Here is a 15,402-nt window from a genome sequence, read left to right as displayed (position 1 = left end):
TCTCCACCTAAGCCCCTGGCATCAGTTCCTCATTTTCTCCTCCCTCCCTGCTCCCTCCTTCCTCATGAACTCTTGATAATTTACAAATTATTGTTTTGTCATATCTTGCCCTGTCCGACATCTCCCTTCACCCACTTTTCTGTTGTCCATCCCCCAGGGAGAAGATTATATGTAGATCCCTGTAATCGGTTCCCCCTTTCCACCCCACCCTCCCTCCACTCTCCCGGTATCGCCACTCTCACCACTGGTCCTGAAGGGATCATCCGCCCTGGATTCCCTGTGTTTCCAGTTCCAATCTGAACAGGGAGTTTTAATGGAAGCCGCTGCGTTTGCTGTAAGAGTCTCTGCAGCAACACCTGACATCCCAACAGAGAGAAGCGTAGACATCAAAAGAGGGACCCATTTTAGAGTAAGCAACATTTACAAGGTCTCCCCCAGCTTGAAAATGCTCAGGGAAGCTAAGAAAGGAAGTGTTTTGAAGAAAGATAACGCACTCTGCAGTCCACCTCAAAGAACCCAAGTCATTACTGTCAGTTTAGCCTGATCCCCATATGCTTCAGGGGATATGAATTGCGGGTGCTACATTTTCTATCTCTATGTTGTTTGTGCTCACATGGTATATATATTTTCTATTGCTGCTGTAGCAAAGCCCCACAAACGTGGTGGTTAAAACTATGGAAGTCTGTTGTTAGCTTACAATTCAGAAATTCACCATGGGGTCCAGGCCTACAGTCAAGGTGTGGCCAGGGCTGCATTCACTTTAGAAGCTGAAAAAGAGAATCCATTTCCTTCCCTTTCCCAGCTTCTAAAAGTCACCCACATTGTTTGGCTCCTGACCCCATGTTCTCCATCTTCAGATCAGTGGATGACGGAATCCTTCTTACATGATGTCTCTCTGATCCTGGTTGCTTCTCTCTCTCTCTCTCTCTCTCTCTCTCTCTCTCTCTCTCTCTCTCTCTCTCTCTCTCTCTCTCCCAAGCTGGGACACTTTCTCTGCTTTTAAGGCTTTGTGTGATTAGAAGGAGTCCACAGATATATTCCAAGGTAATCTCTCTATCTCAAAGTCTGAAACCTTTATCCTCTCTGCAAAGTCTACTTTACCATGTAAGGCAACACAGCCACAGTTTGCCTAACAGATCTTTCTGAATGTCTGTATTGTAGTTGGGGTGAAAGTTTACAGAGAAAATTCATTTTCCACTCACAATTTATGCATGTAATTTCACCATCTAATTTGCAGTTCCCTCAGTGTAAGAGCACTCTTCCCACTTCCTCCCTGGGTTCCCCATTTCCATGTGGTCTTTTCCCCTGCCTTTTCCTCCATCTGAGCTTTGTTTTTGGGGAAATGCTGCCCTGGGGTCCAGTCCGGTTGATTATAGTTGAGGAGTGCAGTCGGTCCTGCTGGCAGTGTGCACTGAACAGGCCTGTCCAGTGTTTACTGCAAGGCGGTCCCCAGAGGAGGGTGCATTCCAGGGGAGAAGGACAAGGGTTACAATCTCAGGGCTTCCACCAGTCTCTACCACACTAGTGAGGTGGTTTTTATTATTATTATTATTAATTTTTTTTCTCCATTTTCTTCTCCCATTCTGTCCTGGGCTCTCTGTGGTCCTGTTCACAGTAGTTGGTAGTAGAAGCTGGTCACGTGGCAGTCTTCTGGGTTTAGGGCCGTGGAGGCTGCAGTTCTGTGGTCCGTTTGTCCTTTGGGCTAATTATTTCCTTGAGTCTTTCCTTTTTTTCACTCTTCTTTCTCCAGTGGGGAAGAGAGACCCACATGCACCTCAGATGGCTGCTCACAAGTTGTTATGATTGCCATCACTCGTCAGCACAGTAGGGTGTAGAGCTGTGCCTTTGTTTGCTCTGGTGCTGTAGCGGGTTACTCACTGGGATGCTAACTGCAAGGTCAGCAGTTTGAAACGTCCAGCTTCTCCCAGGCAGAAAGATGAGGCTTTCTACTCCCATGAAGATTTACTGTCTCAGAAAGTCACAGGAGCAACCTGCTTTGTCCTCTACGATGACTATGAATCGAAATCGACGCAATGGCAGTGAGGTTTTGAGGACCTGACTTACTTGCCCTCCAAGACTGTGGTCCATAGGCCCCCTAAGCCCAGTGATTCATTCCCCAAAGCTGTTTAGTTATGGCTAAGATGTTTTCATAGCTTTTTCATTGGTTTTTGAGAATTTTCACTATAAAATGTAGCCCCTAAGGGTACAAACGGTTAAGAAACTTGGCTGCTCCTAAAAAAGTTGGAGTTCCAAGTTTATGCAGACATGCATCAAAAAACATCTGGCCATCTACTTTTATTAAACCAGCCTTTCAAAACTCTGGGGCATATAGCTCTGAGCTGATACACATGAAGACAGCATGCATGATAGTCAAAGCAACAGGTAATGGCATCCCACACAGCTTTGTAATCCTACAGCTAGTAAGTGATCAATCAATACTGCTGATTATAAAAGAACTACCCCATTGGCCAATTATTTATTCAGGCAAAGAATATCTCTGCTCTTTCTGGGGAGTGATGTGCAGATTGGAGATTTTGCCAGCCACTTATTCCCACTCCTCCCTTCCCGAGATTCATACACAATCGTTTAGTGCGGTATACAGATCATTGAGCTAAGCCTGAGGTCCACAAAGTGGGCTGAGTTTGGAAGGTTGACCTTTCCATGCCTCGACTTCTCACTGGCAAAATGAACACATTGGACTACATCAACTCCTGGTCAAATTTTGTATTGTATGATTCTCTCAGCTCTGAATAGAGAAAATTGATTCAGTCTGAGCTCCCACCTGCTGGAGCCGTTTTCTACAGCAAAGCATCTCTGGCATGAGACCACCCAGTTCTATGGTCTCTCCATACTGAAGTCCTGCCAGCAAGTAACTTGTTCTATTTCTAACAGCTCTGATTAGCAGACATTTTTAAGTAATAGTAATAATAATAGTAACAATAATAACAATCTAGGTTTCTATTAATGAGAATATTAACAATCTTAAAATATATAGCTTTTAAATAATTAAAAATATATAACTCTATAGTGAGTTGTACATTTCTATTTCAAAGATTTAATCTTGCTTATTTCCACCTTCTTCAGTTAAGACATAAAAGTAATCTTGAATCAATATTCTGATATATATCATTACTGTCATCAAATCAATCCCAACTCAGAGCAAATGGTTGGTTATGTTATTGAGATTTGGTCAACAACAAATTGATTTAGGGAACATAATAAACAAAACATTCAATAGCGTTACCTAACATCATTGATAACAGTGAAAAGAAGAGATTTTAATAGATGTCATTAAATAATTTTCTACAGATAATTACTAATAAAACAGTCTTTGACTATGATTTCCCAAATGGTTGCTCCCCTCCCTAAGGATCTGTAAGCGTCTAATTAGGAGCACCACTTCCACTTACTAAGTAAACTGGGAACCACCTTAGATGCTTACCATTTCCTTCAGCTTTACTCTCCTAAAATTCCCTCAGATTTAGCTTGGTTTTTTTCTTCATCTTTTTGTGTTGGAGTCCATTTGCCTGAATCTCCTAAATTCCCTCCTTTCCTCACTCTCTGTTGAAATGAAATTTGAGTTCATTTCATCTTTCACATTTGCTAGCAGAAATCTTTCCAGAAAGAAATCTTATCATATCTCTCCCACAATTAAAATATTTAAATTATCGCAGAGTGGAATCTCTTGATGGTTATGAATTTCCGTAAGTACTAATCTTATACTAGTCTCTGCAAACCCCCTACTCATATTCCTTACCCAAAGTAAATATTAAGCTTTCTCTTTTCACTATGTCTTGGGGCTGTGAACCGCAAGTTGAGCAGTTTGAAACTACTAGCTGCTTCACAGGAGAAAGATGAGACTTGCTACGCCCCACAAAGGTTTACAGTCTCAGAAACCCACAGGGGCAGACCTACCCTGTCCTGTAGGGTCACTATGAGTCGGAATTGACTTAATGGCAGTGAGTTCGGATTTTAATTTTGGTTTCTCATTCCACAAGGCTCTGCTTCTTCTGTCTGTAATGTCCTTCCTCTCCTTGTTTTCTCTTCTAAATTATTTTATTTGGGATTCATACAACTCTTATCACAATACATACATTGTGTCGAGCACACTTGTACATTTATTGCCATCATTTCAAAACATTTTCTTTCTACTTGAGCTCTTGGTATCATCTCATGTTTTTTCTCCTCCCTCCCCTCCCTTCCCTCCCTCCCGAACACATGATAACTTATAAATCATTATTTTTTCATGTCTTACAATGACCCACTTTTCTGTTGTCCATCCCCAGGGAGGGGATTATATGTAGATCATTGTGATCAGTCCCCCTTTTCTCCTCCACCTTACCCTTACCCTCCTGGTATCACTACTCTCATTATTGGTCCTGAGGGGTTTATCTGTCCTGGATTCCCCGTGTTTCAAGCTCTTATCTGTAACAGTCTACATCCTCTGGTCTAGCCAGATTCGTAACACAGAATTGGGATCATGATAGTGGGGGGTAGGGGTGGGGTAGAAGCATTTAGGAACTAGAGGAAAGTTGTATGTTTCATAGGTGCTATATTGCAACCTGACTGGCTCATCTCTTCCTTGTGACACTTCTGTAAGGCGATGTCCAATTGTCTACAGATGGGCATTGGGTCTCCACACTGCACTCCCCCTCATTCACATTGATATGATTTTTTTGTTTGGGGTCTTTGATGCCTGATCCCATTGACAACTCATGATCACACAGAATGGTGTGCTTCTTCCGTGTGGGCTTTGTTGCTTCTCAGCTAGATGGCCGCTTGTTTATCGTCAAGCCTTTAAGACCCCAGACGTTAATATCTCTTGATAGACAGGCACCATCAGCTTTCTTCACCACATTTATTTATCACCCATTTTATCTTCGGTGATCTTTTTGGGAAGGTGAGCATCATGGAATGACAGGTTATTAGAACAAAGTGTTCTTGTATTGAGGGAGTACTTGAGTAGAGGCCCAATGTCTGTCTGCTTCTTTGATACTTAATAACTTTTTCCAATTCTTCAGGATTCACCTCACATTTGAAAAGAGTTTCCTATCATCTACTTGAAGAGGTTTTTGTAGTTTGCTGGTAGAATACTTGCCTCCTACACAGGAGACTTGGTTCAATTCCTAGCCATCTCACCTGTAGTCCAGTCACTATCATCTGTCAGAGGAAGCTTGTGTGTTCCTATGATGCTGGTCAGGCTTCAGAGGAGCTTCTAGACTAACAGAGACTAGGAAGAAAAACCAGGTGACTTACTTCTGAAAAGCAGACAATGTAAACCTCGGAGATGACAAGAGTTCAATCGTCAACTGATCTGGCGATGACCTAAGATTAGACAATATTTGATTCTATTGTGCTTGGGATTGGCATCAGCCAGAGCCAGTTTTCAGCGGGTAGCAACAACAAACTTCCACTTAGAATCATGTTCTATGCAGACTACTCTCTCTTTGTCTTCTCAGCACCTCGAGCTTTTCCCATTTATAATAGTTTTCTAGTCTGTTCATTCTTTTATGTAATGATCTTCCTGAGGGCAGAGATGACAATTTATCTTTCTATCTAGACACTAGCACAACATCTGGTCCATTTGGTCAAATATAGAAAAAGATGAGAAAAAGCAATGGTCTTAAACTTCACTCTCAATACTTTCAGATTCACCAGCTGGTTTGAGCCCAACAATGACTTTGTGAGGCAGGGAGGACAGATATTGTGAAGGACCTGTTTAGTCTGTGTACTGTAAAACATTGAAACTCGATGGTTAACTCAAGAGTTAGGTTTTGTGTCAACTTGGCTGCACCAGGGCTGTGAGAAGTTTATCAGTAATGCTCCATGCTGCGATATAACATAATGTAATCAACACTGTGGGCAGCCAGCAGTTTTCTGGAATGCAGCCCACAGGGCTGCCATCTGCATGGTGCCCTCCTGTGTTGTTTGCACAAATAAACCTAAGGCGGGCATTACTGTCAAGTAAGTAAATAAGTCCTCTTTACTTCAGTAAGCAAAGTTGTATCAGCTGCACATCACAGGTCAATAATGTCTTCCTCCAATACTGATGCTATACTCTTCTTCATGCCGTTTCTCAGATTATTTTTCTTCACACAGATGAAACAAGTATGGTGGGGTGATAGAATCTTAATGCAGATTCTCCCTAACTTTAAACCATGCAGCATCTCCTTGTCTGATTTGAACAACTGCCTCTTGTTTGTCTTGAGAAAAAAAAAAGTCAAACAGAGAAATTTACTATATATACTCAAGTATAAACCAACCCGAGTATCAGCCGAGGCACCTAACTTTACCACTGCATTAAAATGTGCTGAAAACCCCGGCTTATACATGGATATATATGGTAAGTATATTTAACATTATCCAATGGAAAATGCACCTTGGTCAGATAACAGGAGCACTCTGTCTCTGTGTAACATGAGGTTGGTGTTATGACATCATCATGCAAGGTCCCTTAGCCTTCTCTTAATCTCTCACTTCGGCTCCCTGGCTACAATTACTCTGGCGTCTGAATGTCTTTCTTTTCTGTTTAACCTTCACTTTTTGTGGGGTTTATTAGAGAAGTAAACAGGTAATAATTTGGCATCAGAAATGTTCACGACAAATTTCTTCAACCAGGACAGCTCTTGCCTGTAACAAACCTCTCTCTGGCAAGTAAAGGTCTCTCAGACAAGTGGCTCTTCAGCCTCTGTCCTGCTCAGGTATCTTTGATAGCTTTCAAAGACTCTAAATGAGCTTCCACCCTAATGTCCTCATTTGGTATTCCTAGGACATTCCAGATTTCTGCACAACTGATTTCCTCATTTCCTTCCAGAATCTGATAAAATGTTTTTATATCCATGAAGGCGTTTTCCCACCCCCCACCCTTCCTTACTCCGTCTTGGCAAATCTACCACTCTACCCATTGTTTTCCCGTAGACTTCCCACTCGTGCACATCACAAACAATTACTTGCTTATTTGTCATCTCTCGTTCCTTCATCAGAACAGGACATTGTTTGGTTCCCAGATATATCCCGGGAATGTAAACTAGTATCTGGCACATAGTAATCATGCTGTAAATATTTGTGAAATGTATAAATAAATGAATCAATGATTGAGAGGCTATCTTTCCTTCTGGTTTTTAAGTATAAGCATACATGTTTTTTGAGCAAATAACTTGGCTTATCTTGCAGCTGTAGTGCACTTTACAACTTTTTGTGTTTCTGTCTTAGAGCTCAATTTTCTATAGATATCAGAGCCAATTAAGTGCCTGTATACATGATTTCAAGGCTAGCAGATTGCATTCTACCTAACTATTGGCTCTAACGTAACTGCCCTTATCCTCGTTTTCTTATCCAGTTTTCACACATATTATCTTTTTGTATCATATATATTAGTGTAAGTCATCTTATATCTTTCTAGAATAAGGAGAAAAATTAAGTGAACTCTTGAGTTATTTATTCTTTTATAATGATAAAAGAGGTTATTGTTGAGAACATATACATCAAACACACACACAACCCACACCAGTTGAATAGTCTCTCCATGTACGACTTCGTGGTACTGCACACATTGTTTGTGTTATGCAGTCATTCTGACCCTCCTTTTGTTTCCCTCTCATGAACAGAAACTCACTGTTTCTGGGGTTTCTATGTCATCTTTTGAGTTACTGTTGTTAATTAGACTCCAAGAAGATGCTCTGAAGAGAGCACAATACTCAGGGTGAACTGTCTTGACTAGGAATCTGAGGAAGTTAGTTTATTGGGCCAGCCTGGCCGATAAACACAAGTAGGATTAATTGAAGGGCAGAGAGATGAATGGCTTGGCGAGACTTGCCTTTCTTGTCTCTTGCTCTTTGGTCATTGGACCAGTGTGCGGCTGCCTTGCTTGTTCTGTGTCTCAATTTGCAAGCTACACTACCTGTGGGACACCTAACCCGTGGACTGTGTTGCTATAATTTGAGGTTTCTTCAAGACCTGCTTTGACACACCATTGGAACTTACATCTCTTGAGCTGGGGACTGACTGTTGGTGACCTGCCTTGCTGTTTGCTGCCTGTGCTTGGATAGCCGGAATTCTCTCTACAGAGGACTACCTGGCGGCCCTCAAGACTTGAATGACTGCCAGTGTCTCACAACTCTCTCACAGGAGTGAGTTGCACCGAGTCATTTGTACTGCTTTATAATTTTACTGTTCATTTCTTGTATTATATATCTATCTATCTGTATAAATTTTAAGTGTTCATTTCTTGTGTTATATATCTATCTATATAAATATATATATATATAATTATTATCAATCTAGTTTTGTCTCTCTAAAGAACCCTGTCTAACACAGAATCAGAACTAGTGTATTGTTTAAAGATGACTTCAGGGGATAATTTTGTTTTATGATTTAAAGATTATGTCAGGGCAATAGTTTGGGGGATTCATCCAGCATCCAAAACTGCAGACTATTTGGATTCAATGAGAATTTGATATTGCATTCTGCATTTCCCCACTCTTGCTCAGAATTATTCTATGAAATCTTAGATCCAAATGTTCTGTCATGGTGGTCATGGATGAACTAGTTCTGGCCTCATGGCAATTAGCTACATGTTCCACTTCTTCCTCCTATTCTTTAGTCTCCTTGTTCTGTGCCTCCAGACAAATTCCAACCAATTGTTGTGACTTGAAAATTTTTTTTAATCATTTTATAGGGGCTCATACAACTCCTATCACAATCCATATATACATCAATTGTGTAAAACACATTTGTACATTCATTGCCCTCATCATTCTCAAAACATTTGCTCTCCACTTAAGCCCCTGGCATCAGCTCCTCATTTCCCCCCTCCCACCCCAAAACCCCTCCCTCATGAACTCTTTATAATTTATAAATTATTATTCTGTCATATCTTACACTATCTGACATCTCCCTTCACCCGCTTTTCTGTTGTCCACCCTCCAGGGAGGAGGTTATATGTAGATACTTGTAATCAGTTCCCCTTTTCCACCCCACCCTTCCTCCACCCTCCTGGTATCACCACTCTCACCACTGGTCCTGAAGGGATCATCCACCCTGGATTCCCCGTGTTTCCAGTTCCTATCTGTACCAGTGTACATCCTAAGGTCTAGCTAGATTTTTAAGGTAGAATTGGGATCATGATAGTGTGTGTGTGTGGGGGGGGGGAGGCAGCATTTAGGAACTACAGTAAAGTTATATGTTTTATCGTTGCTACACTGCACCCTGACTGACTCCTCTCCTCCCCGCAATCCTTCTGTAAGAGGATGTCCAATTGCCTACGGATGAGCTTTGGGTCTCCACTTCACACGTCCCCCCTACCCCCCATTCACAATGATATGATTTTCTGGTCTTTGATGCCTGGTAGCTGATCCCTTAGGCACCTTGTGATCATGCAGGCTGGTGTGCTTCCATGTGGAATTTGTTGCTTCCTTGCTAGATGGCTACTTGTTTACCTTCAAGTCTTTAAGATCCCAGACCCTACATCTTTTGATAGCCAGGCACCATCAGCTTTCTTCACATTTGCTTATGCACACGCTTTGTCTTCAGCGATTGTGTTGGGAAGGTGAGCATCGTGAATGCCAGTTTAATAGAACAAAGTATTCTTGCATTGAGTTTGTACTTGAGTGGAGGACCAATGTTCATCTGCTACTAAATACTAAACCTATAAATATATGCACATAAATCTATTTCCACATGCTCATCTATACATATATTTACATATGTACATGCCTTTATTTAGACCTCTATAAATGCTCTTTGCCTCCTAGTTCTTTCCTCTATTTCCTTTGACATTCCTGTTGTCCCGCTATCATGCTCGGCCTTCATTTGGATTTCAGTAATTCCTCTCGGTTATATTACCCTTGGTCATGCCCTACCCGGCCTCCTACACTCTCCTCACCACCGATTTTAATCACTTGTTCCCTTGTCCCTGAGTTTGTTAACACCACTTCCTTTCCCACCACCTCCCCCCTCCCATTCCCCCCCTCCCCGGAACTGTCAGTCCCGTTGTTTTCTCCTTCAGATTGTTCTTCCAGCCTATCTTATTTTGACAGACCTGCGGAAATAATAACATGCACAAAAACAAGACAGAGCAAAACCAAGCAACAAAAGAAAACAAAACAAGCTAATGACAACAAAACAAAACCCAACAACAAGAAATAAAAGGTTGTAGTTAGTTCAATGACTGATTGTTGGCGTTTAGGAGTGTTTTCCAGTTGAGTCTGATGGGCACCAAGTGGTGACCCCAAAGTCTATTTTTGGTATATTTGGCATATTGGTATATTTTGGGGACTTCGTTGCTCTGTTCCCCTTGCTGTTCTGTTCCACACCCTCATGTTTTGCCTCATCATGGTGGGATCAGATCTGGTGGAATTCCCACACTGTGTCTCTAGTGTTGTCCCTTGTAGGGATATGGGTCAGTGAGGGATGTCGTATCTCATAGTGGGGCCAGTCATATGGTCTTCTCTGTGGATTGGCTACTCTGAGAGGGAATATGGTCCTCAAGGCTTGGTGGGCCAGGATGTGCTCCACTCTTGCTTCCTCCCCCTTCATTTGCTCTCGTGTGCTCTGATCAGACATGTCCTGTGGGAAACAGAAGGATTTCTCCCAAGTTGTCTCCCCCAAATATACGCCAAACTTAGCTGTTTGAGAATGGCTATATACCCTGAGGTCATCAGAAGTAGATCAGGGGTTATTCTCCCTAAGGATTATCAATCAAGTAGAGCAAGCAGTCACCACGGTTTCTCCCACAACAAGTAGGACCCAATCGCTTCTGATAAGGCTAGTAGTTGACTGTTTCCTTTTAGGAGACCCCAGAGAGGTCAAGTCTACCCATCATGAATCTAGAATCCGACCTTCTTGTCACATGTATGCCCCTAGTCCCTCCCCTTCCTATCATGCACACACCCTTAGCTCATCCCTTCTCTGTCACCCTTCAGTCTATTGTACAGCGCCTTCCTGTGACCTGTGGTTACCTGTAATCATGCCCCACTAAGTAAACATAACCCTTAGTCAGCAATAAATGGGGTCCTTGAGCATTCTGCCGGGTCCCGGCCCCATGTCACCCCTGCCCACATTGTGTGCAGACCTTATCAGTAAGATCATGTCCATCCAGGAGGTGAGCATGCTACCATGAAATGTGTCTGACTTATTTATTTGACTTTCTCTTCTTTCATGCTCTCTATGACGTTAATGTAATCTTTATGTATCTCAACTGTACAATTGTGCTTACTGAACCCATGATTAGTGGTGGGGAGCTGGCACCCCCTCCAACCACAATATCTCTGAGCTTCAGATTCAGTGCTTTCCTCTGAAATAAATTCTTCTGGGGGGAGGGCAGGTGTCCACATACTTGGGATTGTGGCTGGCCCCTCAGACTTCTCCACTGGTTCCCTACTCCATGCTGGCATGTTGCATTCACAGCTTGGAGCACTGGGTTGAAGTCTGGTCCCTCTTTCCCTGTGGAGATATAAACAATACCCTCCCCTTTGGTGGTTTAGTGGCCTGTGCCCCCACTACCCAGTTCTTTAAAAAAAAAATTTGTTTCCTTTCACCCATCCTTTGTAGTTGGTTACCATAAGTATTCCTAGATTTGGTCTGGTACCTCATTGTTGTTTTAATTTACATTTCTCTTATGGCTAAAGATCGAGAATATTTTCTCATATGTTTGCTGGCCATTCGGATTTCTGCTCCTGTAAACTTCTGTTTAGGTCCTTTTCCCACCTCCTCAGTGGGCAATTCGTTTTTTTCTCTTTGGAAGCTAGCAGAGTATTGTAGATTTTAGTAATAAGGCCTTTGTCAACTGTGTCATTGCTAAAGATGTTTTCCCAGTCTGTGGACTCTCTTATTACTCTCTTGGTGAATTCTTTCTATGTGCACAGGTGTTTTATCTTCAGTATATCCCATTTGTCAATTTGTGCCTCCTCTGTGTTTGTGTCCTTCCTTATTTCTGATAGTCTATGTGTTCCCTGTGCCAAAGTTCTCAGTTGGTCCCGATTCCATCACTGATAGCCCTAGTACTTTGGAGTTTTACTTCAAGGTCCGTGATACACCTTGAGTTGATTCTTGTGCATGGAGTGAGATAAGGGTCTTGCTTTATTTTTCTGCAGCTAGATATCCATTTTTTCCAGCACCACTTGTTCAAGATGGTATCTGCTATCCATTGGATTTTTTTGGGGGGTGGGGGCTTATCAAAGATCAGTTGTCTGTATGCTAATGATTTTATTTCTGGGTCTTCAGTTCTTTTCCATTGGTCTGAGTATCTGTCATTGTACTGATGCCATGCTGTTTTGACCACTGTGGTTGTATAGTATGTGCTAATGTCAGGTAAAGCAAGCCCTCCAACTGTGTCCTTCTTCTTGAGGAGTTCTCTGAAAATTCTGGGCTTCTTTTCTCAACATATGAAGTTGCTAATCAGTTTTTCCAGTTCTTTGAAGAAAGATGAGGGTGATTATATTGGGATTGAATTAAACTTATATAGTGCCTTGGGCAGAACTGACATCTTTACTATATCGAGTCTTCCAATCCACAAGCATGGGATATTCTTCCATTTGTTGAGGTCACTCTTGGTTTCTTGTAATAGTGTCCTGTCATTTTACTCATATAAATCTTTTGTTCTTTTAGTCAGGTATATCCCTAGATATTTCCATTTGTGCTTGGCTACCACCTTTTTGGGTACCACCTTTTTGATCTCCTCTTCTGTGGTCTTATCTGTGGTGTATAGCAGTCCGATGAACTTCTGTTTGTTGTTCTTGTATCCTGACACTCTGCCATATTCCTCTATTGCTTCCAGTACTCCCCTTGTGGAGCTTTTGGGATTTTCCATATATAAAATCATATCATCTGCAAATACGATAGTTTCACCTCTTCCTTCCCTAGATGAATGCTTTTGATGTCTTTTCTTTGCATTATGCTGTTAGCTAAAACCTACAGTAAGATATTAAGTAAGAGTGGGGACAAGGGGCATCCTTGTCTGGTCCCCCTTTTCAGTGAGATTGTATTCATCTTTTCTCCATTAACTACAACGGTGGCTGTTGGTTTTCCATATATAGCTTATATTGTCTTAATTTTCCTTCCATTCCTATCTTCTCAAGTGTCTTAAACAGGAATTGATGTTGGATGTTGTCAAATGCTTTTTCCGCATCTATCGATATTATCTTGTGGTTCTTATAGTCTTTCATATCAATGTGGCAAATGATACCAATGGTCTTTCATATGTCCAACCAACCCTGCATCCCTGGTATGAATCCCACTTGGTCATGGTGAATTATTTGTTTTATATATATTTTTTATTCTATTGGCCAGTATGTTGTTAAGGATTTTTGCGTTGATGTTCATTAGAGATATTGGTCTGTAGTTCTCGATTCTTGTGGGATCCTTGCCCGGTTTTGGTATCAGAGTTAAACTAGCTTCATAGAAGGAGTTAGGGAGTTTGCCATCTTTTTCTATGTTCTGGAAGAGTTCTCATTGGGGAATATATGTTTACAATGCTTAGTGGTTCTTTGTCTACCTTCCCTTGAGCATTACATAGTGTCCCTACTTATCTGTTTTTATGGTTTGCACTGAGGTCAATTTTATCCGAGATTAGGATTGCAACCCCTGCTTTATTTTAATTGCTGTTTGCTTGGTATACCTTTCTCCAGCTTTTGATTCTCAGCCTATTTTTGTCTGTAGCCTTGAGATGTGTCTCCTATAGGCAGCAGATTGATGGGTTGTGTTTTCGAAGTCAGTCTTCTAGCCTCAGTATTTTAATGCCTAAGTTCTGTCTATTGATATTCAGGTTTATTATCTCCATCTGCGGACTCTGTGGTGTTATCTTATACCTTTTGTGTTGGGCGTTTCCTCCCTTCCTTTCTTATTAGTGTGTTGTGCATGTGTGTGTGTATGTGTGTGTATCATTCTTGACATCTTTCCATCCTTAAACCAATGCTATCTTGGTGTCTTTTCTCTTTGTTGCCCTCTGAGTGAGGTTGTTCTATGTGGCGCTCTTATTTATGCTTGGTGAGTGTTGTTCTTCTGCCCATACTGAGTCGACAAGGATTTTTTGTAGGGCTGGGTTTCTTCTATTGTATTGTTTGAGTTTTTCCTTGTCTGGGAAGACTCTTACTTCTCCATCTATCTTGATCGATAATTTGGCTGGGTAGAGTAGTCTTGGGTTTGTGCTTCTTTCCATCAATTTTTGGAATATGTTACTCTACTCTCTCCTCGTCTTCATAGTTTCTTCTGATAAGTATACCCCTACAGTAACAAGTGAGTACATGTGCCAATTCTGGCTCACAGAGATCCTGTAGGACAGAGCAGAACATCCACATAGGATTTCCAGAAGAAATTTTTTGCATCATTTTTTAAATAAAAAAACTTTTTATTTTTCCAGTTTACCTAGCAGATTATCCATCTTAGATTCAACAATTCATATACATTTTGCTTCAACTTGTCCATTGCAATGCCCTTAGTGGACAATCATTTCTCCTGATTTCTCCCTGTGTTTTGCTTCCATTCTTCTCTCCTAATGCTCTGAACTCTGTCATTGAATAAATGCTGCCCTTGTGACATTTAATGGTTGATGATTCTCCACAGGGTTCAGTTCCAGACTAAGGACCAAAACTATAATTTTTATGCAAGCAAAAAGCAACATCTTTCTTCTACAGAGAGGTTTGTCAGTTTGAATCTCCAACTTTTCAGTTAACAGTTGAGCCTGTAATCACTGTGTCACCAGGACTCCATAATGAGAGCAGCGATTTCTATTCTCTTATTATATACCTCCACTTTATACCCCCCTGGATAAAATACTATCTACGCTACAGAGGCATTGAGGGGGATCTACCAGGTTCACTGTGTCACCTGACCAACGTGGTCATTCGCTCCATTATAGCTTCCCATGCCCATTCTGAAAATCTGGATGATCTGAAGGCTGACCCATCGGTAACCCTGGGAAAAATCACAAAGCTGTAGTCGAAGCACTGAAGACCACTTGGTTTTCAGAGATGTACAATATCGATATGCTTCCTTTCTCTTGTTCTTAGGTGTCATATTTTATGATCCACACAGCCAAATGTCTTTGCTGAGTCAATGAAACATATCTCTCGGGTATTCTCTGCTCTGAGCCAACGTCTGTTTGTCAGCAGGAACGATACCCCTTGTTCTAAGTCCTCTTCTGAATCCTGCCGGAACCTCTGACAGCTTCCTTTTAATGAACTGCTGCAACTGTGGTTGGACGTTCTTCAGTAAAACTACTTGCATGTGATATCAATGATTTTGTTGTATAATTTGAGCATTCTATTGGGTCACCTTTCTGTGGAATGAGTACAAAAATGGACCTCTTCCAGTAAATTGGCCAAGTAGCTGTCTTCCAAATTTCCTGTCATAGATAAGGAGGTGCTTCCAGTGTTTCATCTGCTTCTTGAAACACTTTTAATTAGA

At 41.5% G+C, this 15,402-nt stretch overlaps 1 protein-coding gene across 1 annotated transcript in view; it reads right to left on the bottom strand.

The window, feature by feature from the left end:
• Positions 1–15,012, bottom strand: part of STYK1 (serine/threonine/tyrosine kinase 1) — a 56,077-nt gene extending 41,065 nt beyond the window's left edge. The window contains exon 1 of the mRNA XM_075553341.1: positions 14,824–15,012. Coding sequence (XP_075409456.1) covers positions 14,824–15,012 — 189 coding nt within the window. The remainder of the gene's footprint in view (positions 1–14,823) is intronic.
• Between the last annotated feature and the right edge of the window lie 390 nt (positions 15,013–15,402).

This window comes from Tenrec ecaudatus, chromosome 6 (genome assembly GCF_050624435.1).
Source record: "Tenrec ecaudatus isolate mTenEca1 chromosome 6, mTenEca1.hap1, whole genome shotgun sequence".
NCBI classification, from domain to species: domain Eukaryota; kingdom Metazoa; phylum Chordata; class Mammalia; order Afrosoricida; family Tenrecidae; genus Tenrec; species Tenrec ecaudatus.
This window is presented reverse-complemented; position numbering and strand designations above follow the sequence as displayed.